General features: G+C 31.0%; 1 protein-coding gene across 1 annotated transcript; it reads right to left on the bottom strand.

Moving 5' to 3' along the window:
• Window positions 1-368: 368 nt before the first annotated feature.
• On the bottom strand, window positions 369-16,557 carry LOC111700329 (platelet-activating factor acetylhydrolase). The gene is made up of 15 exons (XM_023471209.1): window positions 16,491-16,557; window positions 10,656-10,760; window positions 10,225-10,251; window positions 9,482-9,569; window positions 8,679-8,752; window positions 7,484-7,565; window positions 7,086-7,135; window positions 6,730-6,791; window positions 6,339-6,387; window positions 5,609-5,663; window positions 4,053-4,155; window positions 3,559-3,655; window positions 2,349-2,438; window positions 1,950-2,046; window positions 369-1,403 (listed from the first exon to the last, which is right to left on the bottom strand). Exons 1-15 carry the CDS (start codon window positions 16,547-16,549, stop codon window positions 1,200-1,202), a joined length of 1,242 nt encoding a protein of 413 aa, XP_023326977.1. The 5' UTR covers window positions 16,550-16,557; the 3' UTR covers window positions 369-1,199.
• Window positions 16,558-21,431: the final 4,874 nt, after the last annotated feature.

Genomic DNA, 21,431 nt, shown 5'->3' with positions numbered 1-21,431 from the left:
TATCTAGTATCTATTATCTTGTATCCAGTATCTAGTATCCATAGTATGCATCTTGTATTACATATGCAGTTAGAATTAAATATCTTGGTTGGCCTTGGCAATGACTTCTCATGCTTACTATTATCAAGCTTTACAGCGACCCACTGAACATGCGATTAATTCTGGTATGGAAGCTTATAGCTCTAATCGCTCATGTAATTTTTTTTCTGAAATAGAATTGAATAAATTCTAAAGATTCTTCATTGGTTAAAAAAATCAAGTTGGTTAAAAACTATTCTTCTAGAGAATATAAAATACTGTTACACTACTCGAAAAATGCGGCCATCATACGGCACCGATAGAACTGTAGGCTCAAAGTAACATNAAACTATAAAAACAACTAACCTTACCTTACCAATCGGATATTCAGTAAGTCAACACATCTGATATGAAATAAATGAAAGAAATCTATTCTGGTTAATGTAAATCAAAATATTAATTGATTTACAATTTACATATATGTATATTCATTATTCATCCATAAATCAAATATATACATTGTACTCAGACACCGACAAGAAATGCCTTTCATCAAAAAATCATGATTTACATTAAAAAAAATTTTTTTTAATATGACACATCACACAATATGTGCAGTGAACATGTAGGATTAATTTAATAGTTGTACTACAGCATTGAAGCAATTTCATAATAAGTGGCAGAACTTATAGTGAAAATATCTAAAAATACTTAATAAACCCCCTTTCTCTTTCCCAGGAATTCATGAATCGCTAAATTGCAAAACAGGGTGGACTTCTTGCCCCCTCCCCTACAGGGGGGGCAAGCATTCTTAAGGGAGGGGTATGCCCCCCCTTAATCAGGCTAGAGGTGCAAGCCTTCTGAAGGAAGGGAAATGCCCCCCTTAATCAGACTAAGGGGGGGCCTTTCCCCCCCCCCTAGTTGCGCGCCTGGTTGTAACTATTATGACAAACACTCAAAACTTCGGTTTAGTTGAAGTATCATATGGACTTTTAGGCTGCTAGGGAAATTTGTACAGTAAAAAAAGAGACTGTTGGCTGTAAAACCAAATAAATCAATCTCGTTCTTGTGAGACTATTGTAATAATCCCGTCACAGCAAAATTAAGCATGGCAAATAAAACTGATCCCAGCTTGTGGGATATATCCATCTATAATGCCCGAACAATTCAAAGTCCCGCGTTTATTCCTCCGGCGTCTTGATTCCGTAGAGAACACGCCCTTTGTACTTCCGACACGTGGTTAGGTAGGTTTCTGTTTCCGCACATAACCGGTTCTTTATCCAGCCGTGGACCAGTTCAGATATTGCTAGAAGATTCTGGAAGGAAGAAAAGTCTGGATCCGGTTTCCCAAGAACTCCAGCAACTATCTTACCAAGGAAGCAATTCTGGAATATTTTAATTAGTCTATATATAAATTTGGCTTGTCTGTCTGTTTGTTTGTATCCAATAAACGCCAAAACGGTTGAACCGATCGGGCCCAAATTTTTTGTGGGACATCTAGGGACCACAGGGAAGGTTTATGAATGATCAAAATTTCAAATTTTTGTGTTTAAAAGTTTTTTATTTTGAAAAATTTTGAAAATGCGCGAAAAAATATTATAAAATCTGCAAACTTTTTTGTTTTTGTTTTATACTGTACAAAGAGAAGATGTTCAGAGATAAAGCCACAATTAAAAGTTGAAATAAAAGATGGGCGCGAAGCGCCCTAAAAGCCTAGAAAGAAGGGCGCGAATTTCTAGTTAGTAAAAATTCAGTAAATATACTGCAGTATATTGACAGAAGTAGATAAAAGAAGGATGCAGTTTTTGTGGAGGAATAATTATTATTATATTAATCAGTGTTTTTTGGTGTAGATCTGATTGTACGAAATATGTTCAATAATTTTTCTTAATCTTGCATTTTTCGTCATAGTCAATTGTTTTTATAAATACCTGAAGTGCAATAAGATGATCTGTAGGAGAATAATGTGTATCATTCTTTAGAGAGACAACATTTGTTTTCAATTCTCCCGCTAAAGAGCTCTCATATCTTCAAGATAATAATTTGGAAGTCGATTCAAAAGAAAAAACCAACTGACATTAAGAATTTTTATCGTCAGGAAGTATGTGTAAGAAAATTTAAGAATTGAGAAAATGTAAATTTTTTAAATCTTATTAAACAAAGCTTTCCAATTTATTAAGAATATATATTCGTATATTTATTTTGCTTTGACAGACATTGAAAATACTCAGAATAAAGTAGTGCTCCTAACACAGTTTTACCCCATTTATTAGGGAAGCAAGTGATAACAATTACACTTAGAAGAAAGTAGCCTCAAAATAATTATTTTCCTGACCATGCATTTCAGATTTTTTGCAAACTGCCATTTCTCCATGTTCACGAACAATAGTTTTTTCTTGTCAAAATCTATTTCATCTTTCCTGGAAAAGAGAGTAAACAAATTTAGTTATATCTATGGTAGAGAGTAGAGAGTGGGAGAAAGCCCCAAAAATGTGTATTTGAATTTCTAATGCACTGATAATGTAAACGGTGTACATAAATGTTTTTGCAAAATTACAAAAATGTGTTTTAGAAAAATGCAAGTTATGGTCATGCAATAACTAAAAATAAACAACGATGTAACTTATATTAAGAGTGAAAATATTTCATCAAAAATGTTAAATCCTTTTTGCACCAGTATATACAGTAGCAAATTAGAAACAACATTTATAAGCAAAAAAATAAACTGAAAAAAAGATCAGTAAAATACGATAAAAGAAACAGAGGTCGGTTTTTCAATTATTTCAAAACATGTTGATGCTATTTACCGTCCATTTGTCCATTTTTTGATATTTAAAAAATTGTTTGTTAAAATCTTGAACACTAGACTCTGACAGATAAATATAAAAAAACGTTTATTGCGTAAAATTTGCTTCATTTTCAAGGAATTTTTACGAATTTCATGTTTCTGAAATCAGTGTTTCTAGACAGGTATTTTAATAGCCATCTAGATTTATCAAATTTTTTTCTGGCTTGAGTTTGTTTAGTGATTTGACTTGCACAAAAGTTGTAACCAGGCGCGCAANCTCTAACCCTGATTCTGAGCCTGAAGCTGAACCTGAAACTGAACCTCATCCTCACCCTGAACCTGAACCTAATCCTGTGCCTGTTCCCGAGCCTAAACGAAGACCTACAAAGGCGGAACTAGATTTAGAATTGAGGAAAATTATGAAAATGATGCAAATGTAATGCTATATCTTGTAATGTAATGTAAACCTGTTTAAATCTTTAAATGGATTAGCATAAAATAAATATTTAGATCTAAAAAAAAGTTGAAAAATAAAAAAAACTCAAATCCTTTTTTTTAAATGTTTCGAAGAAAACTTTTAAAACGGGGGCAATTTGAGCATTTTTATCAACAAAGTTTCAAAGTTTACTTTTATAAAATTGAAAGAAAACATTATTTTTTTTATTTTCTTTATTGGAGCAACAAATATTAAAATGGGAAATTTTGAAACTTTGACTGAAAACGGAAAATATGTGGTTAAAAGAGAAAAATACCGAACAGGATACATCCAGGAGTCTATAGCTACGCCTCCTTTAAACCTTGCATCAAGGGACAGGGTTCGTATAGTTGTACACCCACCCATACAATGTCCTGAAAACAAAAAAACAAGTAAATCTTTTATCAGTACTGGGACCAGATTTAATGAATAGTAAGACATGGTTAAACCACGTGGACTAAGTTAAACCACTTCTCTTGTTCACCGGCTCAAGCTGAAGAGAATTGATTTAACTTAGTTTACGCAGTTCACTGATGTTTCTCTATTCATTAAAGAAACTGTACGCGTTATTTTAAGTGACCCTCAAATTAAAAAGGGGTATGCACGATTTACAACGGTTTATACCTTCAGGTTGCAAAGATATAAGGATAAGAAAGTTTGAGTTTATGGCAAGAACTCAATTCTTTAATGTTGCAAAGTTTTGTAAATAAAAGCTAAAAACAAAGAATACAATTTAAATTATACTTTTAATCATGTCTCCTCAGATTCTACCTGCAATTATACAGTTTTCTATTTCGAGTTTTCCTTTGAAAGATTCAAGACCGATCCTTTCATGGTTTACGCTAAGAGTCTCTGAGTACTTGATAAACAAATCCTTAATATTAATATTGTCAAAATACCTATTTTATGCAGAATGTCTTACAAACATGACAGTTGGTGAATAGTTTTGAATGTCTTCTTCCATTTACTGTATTATAAAAAACTTTTCGCAGTTTATTTCGCTTAAAAATTTGTTTACTCAAATATGTTTTATTAGAAGACTAAATGTCACAAATAAATTCAAATACCAAAGACGACTTTCAAGTCGTCTTGCTATTGTCATGTTTCGTGGGACACCCTGTATATAAAAAACTTTTCGCAGTTTATTTCGCTTAAAAATTTGTTTACTCAAATATGTTTTACTTTGAAATTAAAACTATTTTATGAATGCAATATAATATTTTTTATTATTCTCTTTGGTATCAAACAACTTAACAAATAATGGAAGAAGCCATTTAAAACTATTTACCAACTGTCATGTTTCGTGGGACACCCTGTACCTTATATATAAGTTTTTGTCGAGATCTTTTTATGGTATAATCTGCTTGTAATAATAATTCTCTTCTCAATACTCAATAGTCTGCTTCTACTTCTCTATAATATAAAAATTTCGTGCGTTCAAAATCTATTGTTTTAAATTTGTTTATGTTTGGTCGGACAAATGTTTTTCATAATGAGAAAAGGAAATTTTATAGACTTTTGCTTTGAGCACCCGTACAGTAGAAAACCCTAAACTGTTTTAAAAGAACCAGAAAATAATGCTTCATTCCTCATCATAACCCAAGATATCATCCCTCATCATAACCCCGGATATCATCCCTCATCATAACCCTAGAAATCATCCCTCATCATAACCCCGGATATCATCCCTCATCATAACCCCGGATATCATCCATCATCATAACTCCAGATATCATCCCTCATCATAACCCTTGATATCATCCCTCATCATAAACCTAGATCATCCCTCATTATAATCCCAGATATCATCCCTCATCATAACCCTAGATATCATCCCTTATTATAATCCCAGATATCATCCCTCATCATAACCCTAGATATCATCTCTCATCCTAACCCTAGATATCATCCCTCATCATAACCCCAGATATATCCCTCATCGTAACCCTAGATATCATCCATCATCATAACCCCAGATATATCCCTCATCATAACCCTAGATATATCCCTCATCATAACCCTAGATATCATCCCTCATTATAACCCTAGATATCATCCCTCATCATAACCCCAGATATCATCCCTCATCATAACCCTAGATATCATCCCTTATTATAATCCCAGATATCATCCCTCATCATAACCCTAGATATCATCCCTTATTATAATCCCAGATATCATCCCTCATCATAAACCTAGATCATCCCTCATCATAACCCCAGATATATCCCTCATCATAACCCTAGATATCATCCCTTATTATAATCCCAGATATCATCCCTCATCATTACCCCAGATATCAAACTTGTCTGTTAATGTGTAAATACCTGCAATATACCATTGTCTAGGCTAACAAGTGAATCCAAGCACTGGCTAACTTCACTTTACAAAAAGAAAAATTTATTTAAATGTAAAATACGGATCCGAAATTTAAAAATAATTGCTTTTGATCACAACAAATCAAAATAAAAAACAGAAACTCAAGCTAAATCCATTCCTTCTTTTCTTTAGTTTGCTATGATTTCTTGAAACGAGAAATTATGTTTAATGAAACAATCACAAATACACTATAGTTTCAGTGAAAGAAAATATTTTCATTTACAGTTAGCGCCGATTAAAGGATTCATATCTCTAATTGGATAATGAGATAGATAGAAAGATGTTACCGCAATACTATTTTTATTGGTTCAGAATAGACAACAAACACATGACTGAAACCCTGATTGAATCAGGCGCTGATGGACTCGGCATGCAGGAGTGAATATTATACACAAAAGAATCGAGTCTTTGCCAAAAACTCTAATTTTCTAATCTCTGATGTAGAGACTAGTAGATAATTAAATTTTGTGGTCAAGAGTCAATTCATTTTCTATTTTTGGTCATATTTGGATCAGTCTTATACTTTTATTTATGAATTAAAATCTTTCTTTTTATTCTTTCTTTTATATGTATTCACCCTTAAAGAACATGAATCAAGATATAAAACTTCTTTAAAATCTTGATATCTGCGTAGTGTGTATCCATGAAAAATGTTTTTTTGGAATTTTTTTTCTTTTCCTAGTTCTGTATTTCAGTTGTCTTGCTCTTAGTTCGGTTTCATTCGCTCCTTGATTTAGACAAATCTAGATTTGAGGAAATTTTGAAAGAAATTTTATTTAAATGATTCACGGAATTTTGTTTTTGTTATTTTCCTCAAAAAAAAATGAGCACTAACATCAAACTGTAATTACAAATGCTTATATTTTTGCAAGCTGATAGTGTAAAAATTTTATCTTTTTAACAAAATTTTAAATATAAAAGTATTAAAGTTTTAAAAAAATAAAGTTTGTAGCAAATGCATGTTTAGTCACTAAATTTTTTTTAAAACCTTCTCAAAGTAATAGCTTAAAATAATAATAAAAGGGTTATTCAAAGTAAATGTAATTAATTTGAAAAACCAGATGTTTTCCTTTTGGTAGGGTTTTGATTGATCTCCAGGATATTTTAGAGTCAGGTGAGCTCATCATCATTCTATTCAACATTGTATATATTTTTTTTTCAAGAAGACGTGGCATGCTAATTAAGTCTCTGCTCTTTTTTTGATATTTACCTCACAAAACCTGCTGATAAGTACATATCCTAAATAATTGTATATCTATGGTACATATACTGTCAGGGTATATCCCTGGTCCAAGAAGCATGTACGTATATTTTTAATCTTGTTTTTTTTTTTTTCATTCGAATTAAAGCGTCATAAAAAATACAATATTAAAGGAATAAATTAAATTTCTTGGTTCTGGTTCTGGTAAAAAAAGTAAAAATTACCTAATACTAGCGCTGTTATCACCATGCTCCAATGCCGCTACATAATATCCCTGAAATACAGTAAGTTATTTCGAGATTTGTTACGCTATTTTAAATGGGGGTTAACAAATGTTTTCTTATTCTAATTTAATAGGCTTTGGATTTTTTCTGGTCAAATTGGTATAATCGTTAAATTCCAAAAAGTAGTTTTTTTTAACGGTAAATCCTCAAAAAAAAACGCGAACTTAAAGACTTAGAAATTAGATTTTTATTATCTCTAAAAATATGCCCTGAACAGTGAACACTCATAGAAATAAATAAATAAGTTATAAGCATCCTATAGTTGTAACAATAATTAGTAGAAAGATCCAAGGCGACAATTACTCCACTGTTTTCTAGTGACCACTACGTATGAATACCTGTGATGCAATATCTGTACAGAGGAAGGAGTATGTGGTTCTACATGCGGACAGCATATGAGAGAAAATTACAACTGGAAACCTAATAATAATATGATTCAAATATTAGTTTTAAGTAAAAAAGAGACATTTATTTTTGTTCTAAAACATAACAATTCTAAAGTCTAAGTTGAAATAAAAACTTTTTGTTTTAAAAATATATTGCAGGCATTCTACTTTCCGCAGTATAAAGCAGTCAATGCATTCAGTCTCTTGAGTTCTTATTGTAAAGTAATGAAAATTGGCCGAGTTTAAATAGTCGCCAGGCCTTTTCATCATGGTTAAAGGGAGTGTTCGCGAAAAATGAAAGGGGGTATAGGCTTTTTGTATAGGGAGTATAGGCTATTTGTATATAGTTGATTTTTCATAATATGTTTTAATTGTTATGATCTGAGAGTTACTTATAAAAACATTCCAGGAATGTTCGAAAACAAGTTGTAAGCTGAATATTATTTAAAAAAATAAAATCAAAAACATATTATGGAAAATCAACTATATACAAATGTGGCAAAAGATAATCGATGACTATTGTAATATCTGAATGATTTGTTTGAAATTAAATAGATTTTTTACGGTCTAAGCCGTATGTTGCATCTTTCTGAATTTGTATGGACACTGCGTTCTTCGGTATTTGTCGTTTTTAACAATTTTCTCCTTATAGACGCAACAGATAAAAGTAAGATTAGTAGCGATCAAAAGCGATTTTTTATCGCATTAAGCCTATACCCCCTTTCATTTTTCGCGAACACTCCCTTTAAACCTTGCCATCCCAACCTCGTCAGATCATCCACTGTGCCTGATTTAAATTAAAGTGAGTTGGTATAGTGTAAAAGTTTAACCCAGAACTCGCCTTGACAATTTTAATACTATTATACCTTGATTTCAGGAATGGTAAAATTAACTATTTACCCATAAAATATGCTGGAACAGTTTAATACTATTATACCTTGATTTCAGGAATGATAAAATTAACTATTTACCCATAAAATATGCTGGAACAGTTTAAAAGAGCTCAATATGATTAATTAAAAAACTAAATATCTGCAGCATTCTATTATCAGAGGGTTTAGAAAACGACATTTTATATAAATTTCGTAGAGGCCCCGAACTATAATTTTATTTCTTCAAACTCTAAAGTGACTTAAATATAAATCACCTTTCTCCATCTGGTTTACTTCCTTCATTCACGGGGACTACTGGGTTCGAGGTCAGTCGGCGCAGCATTTTACCCTAGAAATAATAATAGTAATAATAATAAAGAGATAAATGACTAGAAGACTGGAGGACTAAAGAGGAGTAGAGGACTAGCGAGGACTAGAGAGGACTAGAGAGGACTAGAGAGGACTAGAGGGGACTAGAGGACTAGAGGACTAGAGAGGACTAGAGGACTAGAGTACCAGAAAGGACTAGAGGACTAGAGAGGACTAGAATATATAACTAGTTGAATGGAGTACTAGAGGACTAGAGGATTTGAGGATAGAGGAATAGAGGAATAGAGGAATGGAGGAATACAGGACTAGAGGAATGAAGAATAGAGGAATGGAGGAATAGAGGAATAGAGGAATGAAGAATAGAGGAATGGAGGAATAGAAGAATAGAGGTATGAAGAAAAGAGGAATGGAGGAATAGAGGAATAGAGGAATAGAGGAATAGAGGAATGGAGGAATAGAGGAATAGAGGAATGGAGGAATAGAGGAATAGAGGAATGAAGAATAGAGGAATAGAGGAATGAAGAATAGAGGAATGGAGGAATAGAGGAATAGAAAAATAGAGGATTAGAGAACTGGAGGACTAAAAGATATTTTGAGGACCGATTGACTAGAGGATTTGAGGACTAGAGGAGTTAAAACTACTAGACTACAGGACTGACACACTAGAGAGCTAGAGGACAGACTACATTTTATGCAACCTGGAAGTTGAACAGCTCGTATTATTATAGTAGTAGTGTATTAATCCGACCTGGAAGTTGTATATCCCTGTGTTGATAAGAAAAGACTTGAATGCGGGTGAATACTGGAAGTTACCTTCCACGTAGGATTCTGCGTACCTAGAAAATGAAGTGTATTAAAGAGACCAGTCACGTGATTTTATTTAAAGAGTATCTTGACCGACGGTAACCAACAATGCTAACCTTTAAACTTTAGTCTTGGCATATATGTTTGATTTGTCTTTGTATTGTAAATCTGGTATGTGAATATGAATCTGGTATCTGAATATGAATCTGGTATCTGAATATGAATCTGGTATGTGAATATGAATCTGGTATGTGAATGTGAATCTGGTATTGGAATGTGAATCTGGTATGTGAATATGTTTCTGGTATGTGAATGTGAATCTGGTATGTGAATATGAATCTGGTATGTGAATGTGAATCTGGTATGTGAATGTGAATCTGGTATGTGAATGTGAATCTGGGATGTGAATGTGAATCTGGGATGTGTATTGTGTACCTTTTTAAATATTATGTATTCTACTATGTATAGATTTGCAATGTTACATATGAAACACATTTTGCGTCCTCAAATATAGTGCATCTTTAATATGCGTCATATAACCGTTGTTACATGACAGGTTAAACACATCACCCAAACCAAAAACTATTAGTGCAAATAATGTTGGGGCCTGAAAACCCCTTGAAATCAATAGATTTCACTGGTCGGGGGGGCTTAGCCCCCTGAATACGCCTCTGAATTAACGCTTACTTAGGATCAGGCAACCATAGCGGCCACCTAGATAAAAAAACAACTAAAATTTTAGATAAATTGGAATTGCAGTCTTTGCCACATACTCTGTTTTTCTAATCCTTATATCTTTGCAAACCAATGTTGGTATAGACCTGAAATATTTCAAACTATAGAATTCTGTGGGATCAAAAATAATAATTTAAGTTTTATACGCTCTGAGGCCGAATTTAAAGAATTTAAGTCGCGGCTCAAATATGGTTGGTTCCACTTAAAATTGTATTAAATTTTAAGATTTAAGCTGGCGCTCAATTGAAACCGGTTTTTGGGGATCTGAGACGCGGCTTAAATTCATTAAATTCGGACACAGGTCGCAAACATATAAGACTTAGAAATTTGAGTTTGTGGCAAAAACTCGATTTTTTTCTTGAAGAGTTTTTTTGTTGGTTTTCCTTGAAGAATCACATTTATCTGATGAGGGATAGTACAGACGGAACAGAAGGGGTAACTTCGACTCATGTTCAACAGTAAACACATCAATGCATCCAACAGTGTACCTAAAAAAAAGTTTATTACTCGGTAAACAATGCATTTGAGGCGCTTTGTGCCCTCTCTCTTGTAGCTTTGAGTAGTTGCTTGCCATGAAATGATGCCACCAGATTTGTTGTACATCATGAAAGAGTTTGCAGATGTTGTTGTTGTATTGGTGGATTTCCAACATCTAAAATCTAGATAATAATAATACTTTTTAATTTTGAGAACTATAAACCTTCCCTGGGGTCACGTGAGATTTAAAATCTGATTATTCTGCGCGCCGGGATTTAAGTTTATTTAATACAGACAAATATGCTTTTATGTACAGGGTGTCCCAAAAAACATGTGAATTCAGTGACGAATTCGATATCGTCTTTGTTATGAATTAGCATTGTAATATCTAATTTCAAAAGCCATAATAGTATTATGTCTGCTAACGTTTATTTTATGAAAAGGGTAAAAGACTGCAAAGATGTGTCTATAATGTCTCCGCAAGATGAACAGTGAATACGGACAAGTTTACTCTGTTTGTATACTGTAATTTTCTTGTTTTACTAAGTACAACCGGTTGCAGTCAAAACATAAACAAACAAAATGTAAACATAGCAGACGAAACTCTTACAGATTACAGCTTTCTCAGTAGGTATCACTATACTAAATCAAAGAATTATTTGAAAAGACGATATTGAATTCGTCGCTGAATTCCCATGTTTATTGGGACACCCTGTATGATAAGCAATAAATGCCTTTTTTCTGTTACTAGCAATTTTTTGTGTACAGTTGAATGTTAATGCTAGTTTTTAAATTATATATTTACAAAAAGTTTTGGAAAACAAATATTTTCATGCATGAAAAATATTTGGAAACATTTCACTAAAAGTTAAAATTTGGAATATTGTAATGATTAACGCTTTTCTATCGATTACATTTACAGACATAATTAATCTTAGGGTTTTCGAGATCAATCATTTGCTCCTTTAGAGAAATGGTCTGTACAAATGTCTTTCTCTAGTCCTGGTATACTTCATTTCATAAATTCCATTAATGTTCTCTCTCTATATGTTTATATTTATCTCGCAGAGTATGAAGGAATATGATTTATCAGCTTATTATTTTATTGATCTAAATGCATCTGTTTATATTTATTCTTGTTGAATCAGCTTCCTATATGGTTAGTCTGTAAACCCCGATGTCAAAGACATTAGATATTTCATATTATTAATTGTATTATAAATCAAAAAGTCTAAGTTTGAAATATAAAATGTTTACACCATCGGGTTGCAAAGATATAAGGATGCAAAGTCAAAAAGTCGTCTTCTTATTCCAGAGTTTTCTGGTTCTCATAAACGATGTTATTATTTTTATTCACAGTGCTATAACATTTTTGTCTGGACGTTTAAAGATGTTCGAACAAAAATATCAGTTTCAAATATCCATCCCAATCTTATTTTTAAACTGTTTAAGTTTGGAGGACCAAGAGCACTAAAATTACAAAAAATAGTTTGTATAATTTTATGAAATTTAGAAAGCAAATTGTATGCTTGCTATAGCCTTGCAGTATATAAACCATGTTTGGAGGTTTAACCGTTTACTTTACTCTCACATTTTAAAGCACAAGGTTCCATTTACATAAAAAACAAATTCTGAATGGCTTTAAAATACAAAGTAACAACAGCAATATAATTCTTGTGATATTACAATAACTAACAATAATGTTTCCCTGGTTGTATCTGTGAGAACTAATAAATAATCCGAAAAATATGTTTGATCCATCACATTAAAACTTTAATTATCATAATATATGTTTTAATGTTATAATTCCACTTTTCAAAATTGCCAATTTTAAAAAGTAGCAAAGAAAAAATGTTACTGAAGTAAATAAATTCCAGAGCAAAGAATTTGCGGAGCCACCCAAAATCCCAACCAATCCAAGAATTGTATCAAGATTGATTTATTTACAATGAAGAGGTGAGCTATGGAACATTATTTTGCTCGGGACCTCCCGGTCAACTTCTTAGTATTTACCAAACTGGACCTTGCCCCCCTAGTAAGCATTTATTAGCTTCCATCTACTAAGCATTTATAAGTTTCCATCTACTGAGCATTTATAAGTTTCCATCTACAAAGCATTTATAAGTTTCCATCTCCTAAGCTTTTATAAGTTTCCATCTGCTAAGCATTTATAGTTTCCATCTACGAAGCATTTATAAGTTTCCATCTCCAAAGCTTTTATAAGTTTCCATCTACTAAGCATTTATTAGTTTCCATCACAAAGCATTTATATGTTTCCATCTTCTAAGCATTTATGAGCTTCCATCTCCTAAGCATTTATATGTTTTCATCTTCTAAGCATTTATAATTTTCCATCTCCTAAGCATTTGTAAGTTTCCATCTACTAAGCGCTTATGAGTTTCCATCTTCTGAGCATTTATAAGTTTCCATCTACAAAGCATTTATAAGTTTCTATCTCCTTAAGCATTTATGCGTTTTATCTTCTAAGCCTTAATAAGTTTCCATCTACAAAGCATTAATAAGTTTTCATCTGTTAAGAATCAATAAGTTTCCATGTCAATCTTTCCAGAATTGGCATACTCTGTTGAAAATTTAAAAATAGAGAAAAACCAAAAACCCATCCGTTTCGTTTTTGTTTTTAGCATCAGTTTTTAAGAAGTAATTGGCAATATTCTCATCAATTTTTGTGTGGGAGCTTGCAACATTTGGATCACTGTGGATTTTGGAAAATCTGAAGAAAAGAAAAAAAATGATTAAATTTTTAATATAAACTGGTATAGGCTTTTTTTCAGCAATAAGTCTGTTGAAACAAATTAGGTTATAACGCTAATTTCAATTGCGCATACCAATTTTATAGCGAAACGACATATTATTCAATATAAAATGTATAATTAAAAAAGAAAAAAAAAACAAGAATAGTTATTGACTCTTAATTGTTGTCTTCCTTTGAAACTATCTTGCCATGAATATCTGTTTGAAACTTTAATTAAACTTTTAAAAGCTTCTTTCCAATGATAATATATAAAAAAATGTTTTAATGTCGCACATTGTGTTAAAGTATTCAAACGTAATTAAGGGGGAAGAATATCGCAGGAAGGAATAGAAGTAGTATAAAATAATGCACGACTGATGCAAAAATGTTCATTAATTTAATGATGATGCCAATGACGACCTTTTACTTCTGTGCCTTTTCTACAACAAAGTGATAGTGTCTTTCTTTAAGATATCTAGCAATGGAAGATTTACAAGATCTTAACATAGGCTTACGGAAAAATACGAGTTTTTCTCGGGATGAATCAGTCCCTTGAAATAGATACAAAGTGTAATATTTTGTAAAAGTTAACTTATTAAGAAGTACCTAACAACAATAAAGTATAATGGGCCCTGGACAATCTGTTACAATTTGTTATAATGTTTGATTTATTGATTCAAACGTAAAAATTGATTTTCTAAATGGAGTTCCTGGGCCCCAAAGGTTTTAAATCATAAATGTGTCAAGTACGCCTCCACATTGCGTTTCTGTCGTATATAGATGAGTTCCTACTGTTTAAGGGCAGTTCTGAAAGTTTCAAGAAGACATTTAAGATTAACTTCTTAAAAATATATTAGATTTTTGTTATAAATCAGAAATGTACTTAATCATATGTAAAAAATATTAAAGCTACATGCAGATTTCATTGATGTGAAAAACAAGCAAAAAAAAAGACATTTTGTTTTCCATTTTTTTATTTGGGGTTATAATATTTGGTTTTATCAATACTTGGTTCAATTACCAAAACCATGAGATGCAATTATCTGGTGCTATGTCAATTGGACTAACGGTTGAATGGACTAACTCTCAATTCTATTTAAGTCAGCTGTTCACTTATTGAATTTGTGATTTAGCCTATAGTATATAAGTTTTAACTTGGCTTAAAATCACTTACAGGGTGTCCAAAAAAAACATGGGAATTTAGTGACGAATTCGATATCGTCTTTTCAAATAATTCTTTGATTTGGTATAGTGATACCTACTGAGAAAGCTGAAATCTGTAAGAGTTTCGTCTGCTATGCTCACATTTTGTTTGTTTATGTTTTGACTGCATACGGTTGTACTTAGTAAAACAAGAAAATTGCAGTATACAAACAGAGTAAACTTGTCCGTCTTCATTGTTCCTTGCGGAGACATTATAGACACATCTTTACAGTCTTTTACCCTTTTCATAAAATAACCTCTAGCAGACATAATAATATTATGGCTTTTGAAATTAGGTATTACAATGCTTATTCATAGCAAAGACGAAATCCAATTCGTCACTGAATTCCCATGTTTTTTTGGGACACCCTGTAGAAAAAAATTGTTTTAGTGCAAATTTTAAGGGCCGGTGTATAAGGAAACGTTGATATCCTGTTCAGCGTTGATAATTATATTTTTTTCCAACATTTGAATTCTGCTGTGTTATGTAAAACACTAATCTTGTTTTTTGACCTGTACCCTGTATTTTTTGGAAAGCAACATATTATTTAAATTTTTCAAAGCTTATCTGTCCAAAATAATTTAAATTAATAACAATCATATGTATAAAGGCGATATCTCATCTGAACAGCTTCAATTTGTAATGTTTTAACTATTTGCTGGTTTAAATTTCATAATGTTAGACTTTAGTATGAGGATTAAATTATGGATCAATATTAACCTAATTTGAACAACTGAATAAATTCAAGTATATTAAATGCTTTTTTATTTCCGATGTGGTATCGTAAAAATGGAATCGAGCGTTAGTTCAAATTGTCAGTAGTCCAATTGATAAAGCATCTCCGACATAAAATGTATTAAATGTCATCCTCTATCTCTGAACACCTTCACAACATTATACTTTTATGGTGTTTTGAGTTTATGTAGCATTATATTAATTTTCTACTTTGTGCTTACAGGATGCGTGTTGGTTCGTTCTCATCTTTCCAGTAATCTTTAGAGTTTTTTCTTCCTAATATAACTACAAGTCATTATTACTTTAAAAAACAAGCTTAAATTTTAGGTTTAATTTTATGTTATGTAGATTATTCTTTAATTTGTCAACAACGATGGTTAGAGTTTTAATATTATACAGTGAAAATTCGATTTTCCCTGAATTTGACCTTTCGTATGATATACACAGACAATTTTATCATAAATGTTTTAGCTATAATTTTACAATATTGGAAGATAGAAAATATTGATAATTTTGATATTACTACTCACGTTCATTGATTTTGATATTACTACTCACGTTTATTGATTTTGAATTGTCTGGACAAAATATTGAAACTGAGGCAATGTTTCTGCAAAATTTAAAGTATCGATTTTTTAATACATACTGGAACATATTTGTTACATTGTAAGATATCGACCAAACAATTTCGTCCAGAAAATCTTACCTAATCTAACCTAATCTTACCCGAAGACAAATATTTTTCAAAAAAAGTTGAATTTGGTTGGTCTGAGGGAACAGCTTTAATTTAAACAATTTTGAAAAACTTTAAATTCAATTTTTCAAGAGATGGTACCAAGCAACTTATTCAAAAGGGGGAGGGGGGGGTGAACATTTGTCGTTGCACCCCCATTTTAAGAGAATTGGGGCTAAACCTGACCCCTTGCACCCCCTGACGACGGGCATGCCCCCCCCACCATTACTTGTTCAGTTCTGCTCTACTGATTGTAAGATTGTGATTCCCCTTTTTAGCAAAATAAATTACATCAGATGGAAATAAGAATATTTTACCTTCCCGTCCCCTTGGGTAGATGGACAACACCTTCACAGATTGGAAGCTTAAAAGGCATTTTATCTCTGAAATATCATTTAGCTCTGAAATATTATTTTTATCTCTGAAATATTATTTTATCTCTGAAATATTATTTTTATCTCTGAAATATTATTTTACTCTGAAATATTATTTTACTCTGAAATATTATTTTATCTCTGAAATATTATTTTTATCTCTGAAATATTATTTTTATCTCTGAAATATTATTTTACTCTCTGAAATGTTATTTTTATCTCTGAAATATTATTTTACTCTGAAATATTATTTTTATCTCTGAAAAATTATTTTACTCTGAAATATTATTTTATCTCTGAAATATCATTTAGCTCTAAAATATTATTTTATCTCTGAAATATTATTTTATCGCTGAAATATCATTTAGCTCTAAAATATTATTTTATCTCTAAAGTATTATTTTATCTCTGAAATATTATTTTATCTCTGAAATATTATTTTTATCTAAGAAATATTATTTTACTCTGAAATATTATTTTACTCTGAAATATTATTTTATCTCTGAAATATTATTTTTATCTCTGAAATATTATTTTACTCTGAAATATTATTTTTATCTCTGAAATATTATTTTACTCTGAAATATTATTTTTATCTCTGAAATATTATTTTTATCTCTGAAATATTATTTTACTCTAAAATATTATTTTACTCTGAAATATTATTTTATCTCTGAAATATTATTTTTATCTCTGAAATATTATTTTACTTTGAAATATTATTTTTATCTCTGTAATATTATTTTTATCTCTGAAATATTATTTTTATCTCTGAACTATTATTTTATCTCTAAAATATTATTTTATCTCTGAAATATTATTTAATCTCTGAAATAAATTTTTTATCTCTGAAATATTATTGTTTTATCTAGCTTTGGCTTTTAAAAGTGACGGAGATATTAAACATTTAAAGGGATTGACCTGCAATTTATTGTAGTTTAACTGAGAATGTAATATTGTATAGTATTTTTTTAGGATTCATTTGATGCATATTTGTTCAGCAAGAGCGCGAATTCAATCTTTAAAATCCTCATAGATTGTCAATTTTGGAGGGATGATTTTGAGAATCGGTTTTATTTAAATTATTCAAAGACGACCACGAAAAATGTAATTTCCAAAATTCGACAGTAAACTCACAAGTTGTTTAGGAACAGGTTGAGAAAATAAAAACTTACTCTTATCATCGAAAATAATTAATCTTATTCAGTTATTATTTTCTGTAATGTCTTAAGCTTAAAGGTTCTTTTCAATTTTGCACAAGCGAGTGACAAAAATTCCAAGAATAAGGAAGTGAAATGTAAATAATTATAATAACATTAAAGACGTCTGCATTTATACTTTATGTATTTGTTTTTCAAGGACAAATATTTAGAAGATATTTTTCTCTTAAAAAAAATGTTTGGAGTATTGAAACTCTTTGAATAATTAATCCTCGGCGGGCGGCGGTTCTTTCGATCGTCCTCCGCCCTCTATCCCATTGGACCCTTTGCAATAAAAAAGAGAATTTAAAAAAATAAGGGACTGTTTAAGGAATTTCAGTGAACATCCATTTAAAGAGATACAGGTGTGATTCACACCATTTCTCTTTTAAACGTTTGTCTGATCAATGATGTCAGAGATATCCTTATTCTATGGCTGAAAATTGAGTGCATAGAAACCTAATTCTTATCTAGAATAATAGTCCTTCTTGATCACTGATCAGCGGCAAAGGTTGATGGGCACAATTGGGAATCGAACATGCAACTCCGCAAAGAACAAATTTGAATTTACACCTACAGTCCCTTTAAGCAAAAATATAATAATTTCGAATGGGAAAAAAGATCACGAAAAAATGATGTGAAAAAATGATGTGAAAAAATGACGTGAAAAAAAAGATCACGAAAAAATGATGTGAAAAAAATTTAATTCTTATTTTACAACACCACGCAACCCAATGGTCTTCACAAGACTGAGACCTATAGATATACAATTTATCTAGACTGAGACTTTCCGAGACATTGTTGGTACTCTTACGACCGACCTTTAAGAAACGGACCTACGAGTTTTCTGACCTAAAGATTTATCAGATTTAAAAATATTCTATACTAACTGGAGGGCCCGGCGTTGCCCATGGAAAAAAATATTTGAAAAAAAAAAAAATTGAGAAAAATTTTTGAAAAATTAAATTTTTTTTTTTAGCCTATAACACCCCTATGAATGTCCACAAAAAATGTCAACCCAATCGGTCTAGCCGTTTGACCGGCTATAGGCAACATATATACAAATGTCCTGTTTTATTTTATAGATAGATAAGACAATGTTGATGGAATAAGGATTTAAAGGTTTGCAAGCTCTCACGTACAAATCTCAGAGAATGCTGCCAATAACATTTTATAAACTAATGTTAAAAGCAAGTGCTTTTAATTTCTAAAATATAAATGTATAGGGCTACAAAAAAGTATGAGGGAATAAGTGCAGTGAAATCAGATACCAAGTGGATTCGACAATTAAATTTTAAAAAATTTAATACAATTTCAAAAAGAAGTTTGGATCTATAGTTCATAATAATGGGGGAAGGCGATTTAAAACTAAAACCCAACGGGTCAGGCAAGTAAAAACTATTGAATAATTAGTTCGGATACTTTGTAGGTTGGATTTAATAGCATCGTTGTGGTTATGCATTAACCGTGCAGTTTAACAGGGTTAAATATTGTTTCCAGAGAGAAATAATCTAATTTATAAAACTGTAATACTAAATTTTACAATCTAATTTTTTATTGTTAAAAAGTAACATTGGACCAATGCTCATGAACTTTGATTAATATTTTGCAAAGGTTTGGTTATTATTGGCATGACATGTAAAATGCATAAAATGCATTCATGCAGCTTCTTAGGCAACAAAATAACAAATTGACATATTTTTAAAAGTCAAAAACAATAATTTTATTTGTCTCGAGGTCCTCTGTTGAGGGAAATGAAGCACAGGTTCTTGTCTATGGTTCTTGTTCTCAACAAAATATTGAAGTTTTTCATTTGACTAGATGTATGCAGGGGTAACCGAGATGATACGAAATTACGAAATTTATATAAAGTTGTAATCTTTGTTTGCTTCTTCGTTTTCCGATCATAACTCATGAACTCTTTGACCGATTTGCCTCAGATTTTGAATGGGAGACTCGGGAGAATCACTGGAATGTTCTGTGCTTGGTTTTGATATTCTTAATTGAGTGGGTCGATATTAATAAGAAAAAATAATCAAAATCATAATATACGAGTAGTTAAAAAATTATACGAAAGAAAAAGCAGGTTTAAAGGGAGTATACAGTGTTGTGGAAAACTTCTGAAAACGTATCTGGTAATAATTAAACCTTCACTCCCTTTAATTATTACCAGATCATTATGAAATTAAATTAATAATGTGTCTAGGATGTTAGGACTATGTGGCAAATAGATTATCGGATTTGCTTTACTTTGCTCAGAATAATGACTTATTTTTTATTAGGTTGAAGTTTTTTTTTAACACTCTTCATAAAATCTATGGTTCATCTTTGATCGTGATAAATCATTCTACAACATTTAGAATAATTGCTTTAATTTCTTCAAAGGTTAATCTTTGAGAGAATTTCTCTGGAAACAATGACAAACTAAAATCTTGTAAATCTTTTTTTAAAGAGTTCTTAAATAGAAAAAACTTAAATTGTATTTTAAATTGTCTCATTTGTTATACAACATTTTAACAGTTATGATAACTTTGCACTATGTGAAGAAGATTGAAATACTATAAAATTAATAAATAAATAAATAAATAAATAATTAGATAAGACTCAGATTACGACTTTAAGTAGTCCAAAGAACATGAATGTAAAAACAGACCAATAAAACAGACAAGTTGGGTTTTAAGCAATTGGTAAATCTCCCTTGTAAAAATATCCAGTTAAACTATTTTGTATGCATTCCATTACTTAAACCATGCATAAATAATCTTTCCTTCCGATTAGACTCTCTGAAATTAGGCGTATATTTGATTTTACATATTTGTACTGTCTGTAATCAATACAAACCCTTTGTTTCGTAAATGCAATTTTTAGATTTTATGTGAATCCCAGTTTTGGAGAAGGGAGGGGTTACTTGGGATTAACCATCACGGACTCCTATTTAAAAATCATTGAGCCAGAACTTTGTAACCCGTTTTCATCCGTTAAATAATGATTTTTTGAATTTTCTATTTTGTACTTTTTGTTAACTACTTCTAACGTGCATAATTTTGTTCACACAATTTTCGAAAGATTTTGAACAAGAGATAAAAATATGTCTTTTACAGGATGCACTTTGTTGTATTTAGTTTTACGTGACATGAGTCCGAATTTTTAAGAATTGGAGCCTTAAATTTTAGACGCGGCTTGATTAGATTTATAATATATATCTATATATATACTTTGCTTGTCTGTTTGCCTATCTGTCTGTTTGGATCCAATAAACGTCAAACCGGGTGAACCGATCGGGCACAAATTGTGTGTGGGACCTCGCATGACCCAAGGGAAGGTTTTTGAATGATCAAAACTTTAAAAATTTGCCTCAAAAAATTTTATTTTCATTAAATTTGAAAAAATCCACAAAAATTTTTTCTAAGATTTTTTTGCGAAGCGCCCTGTAGTATATATATGTCTTTTTTAACGTCTTAAATTAGATTCAGTGTTTCTAAACACTGTCTATAAAATTTGTTTATACTTTTTTCTCGTCTCTTGGCGCTTTTCCCAAAATAGCTTATTTTAAGTTTTTTCTTTTTATTACAATTTCTAATTTTGCTCCCCCACCCCTAATTCTTCAATTTTGTCTTTTCATTCATCGATACGGTATGCCATGAAAAACTTCCTAAAACGATAAAATTAGTATTATTCCCATTAT

The sequence above is a fragment of the Eurytemora carolleeae genome, unplaced genomic scaffold (genome assembly GCF_000591075.1).
Source record: "Eurytemora carolleeae unplaced genomic scaffold, Eaff_2.0 scaffold395, whole genome shotgun sequence".
NCBI lineage: Eukaryota > Metazoa > Arthropoda > Copepoda > Calanoida > Temoridae > Eurytemora > Eurytemora carolleeae.
This window is presented reverse-complemented; position numbering and strand designations above follow the sequence as displayed.

What these genes read in the sequence shown, in the direction of transcription:
- LOC111700329 (XM_023471209.1), bottom strand. Translation starts at nt 16,549, where the DNA reads ATGCCTTTTAAGCTTCCAATCTGTGAAGGTGTTGTCCATCTACCCAAG. An exon ending in CTACCCAAGGGGACGGGAAG is followed by an intron (nt 10,761 to 16,490) that starts GTAAAATATTCT and finishes ACTTTTTTTTAG; the next exon opens with GTACACTGTTGGATGCATTG. An exon ending in TAGACAATGGTATATTGCAG is followed by an intron (nt 4,156 to 5,608) that starts GTATTTACACAT and finishes ATTAATATTAAG; the next exon opens with GATTTGTTTATCAAGTACTC.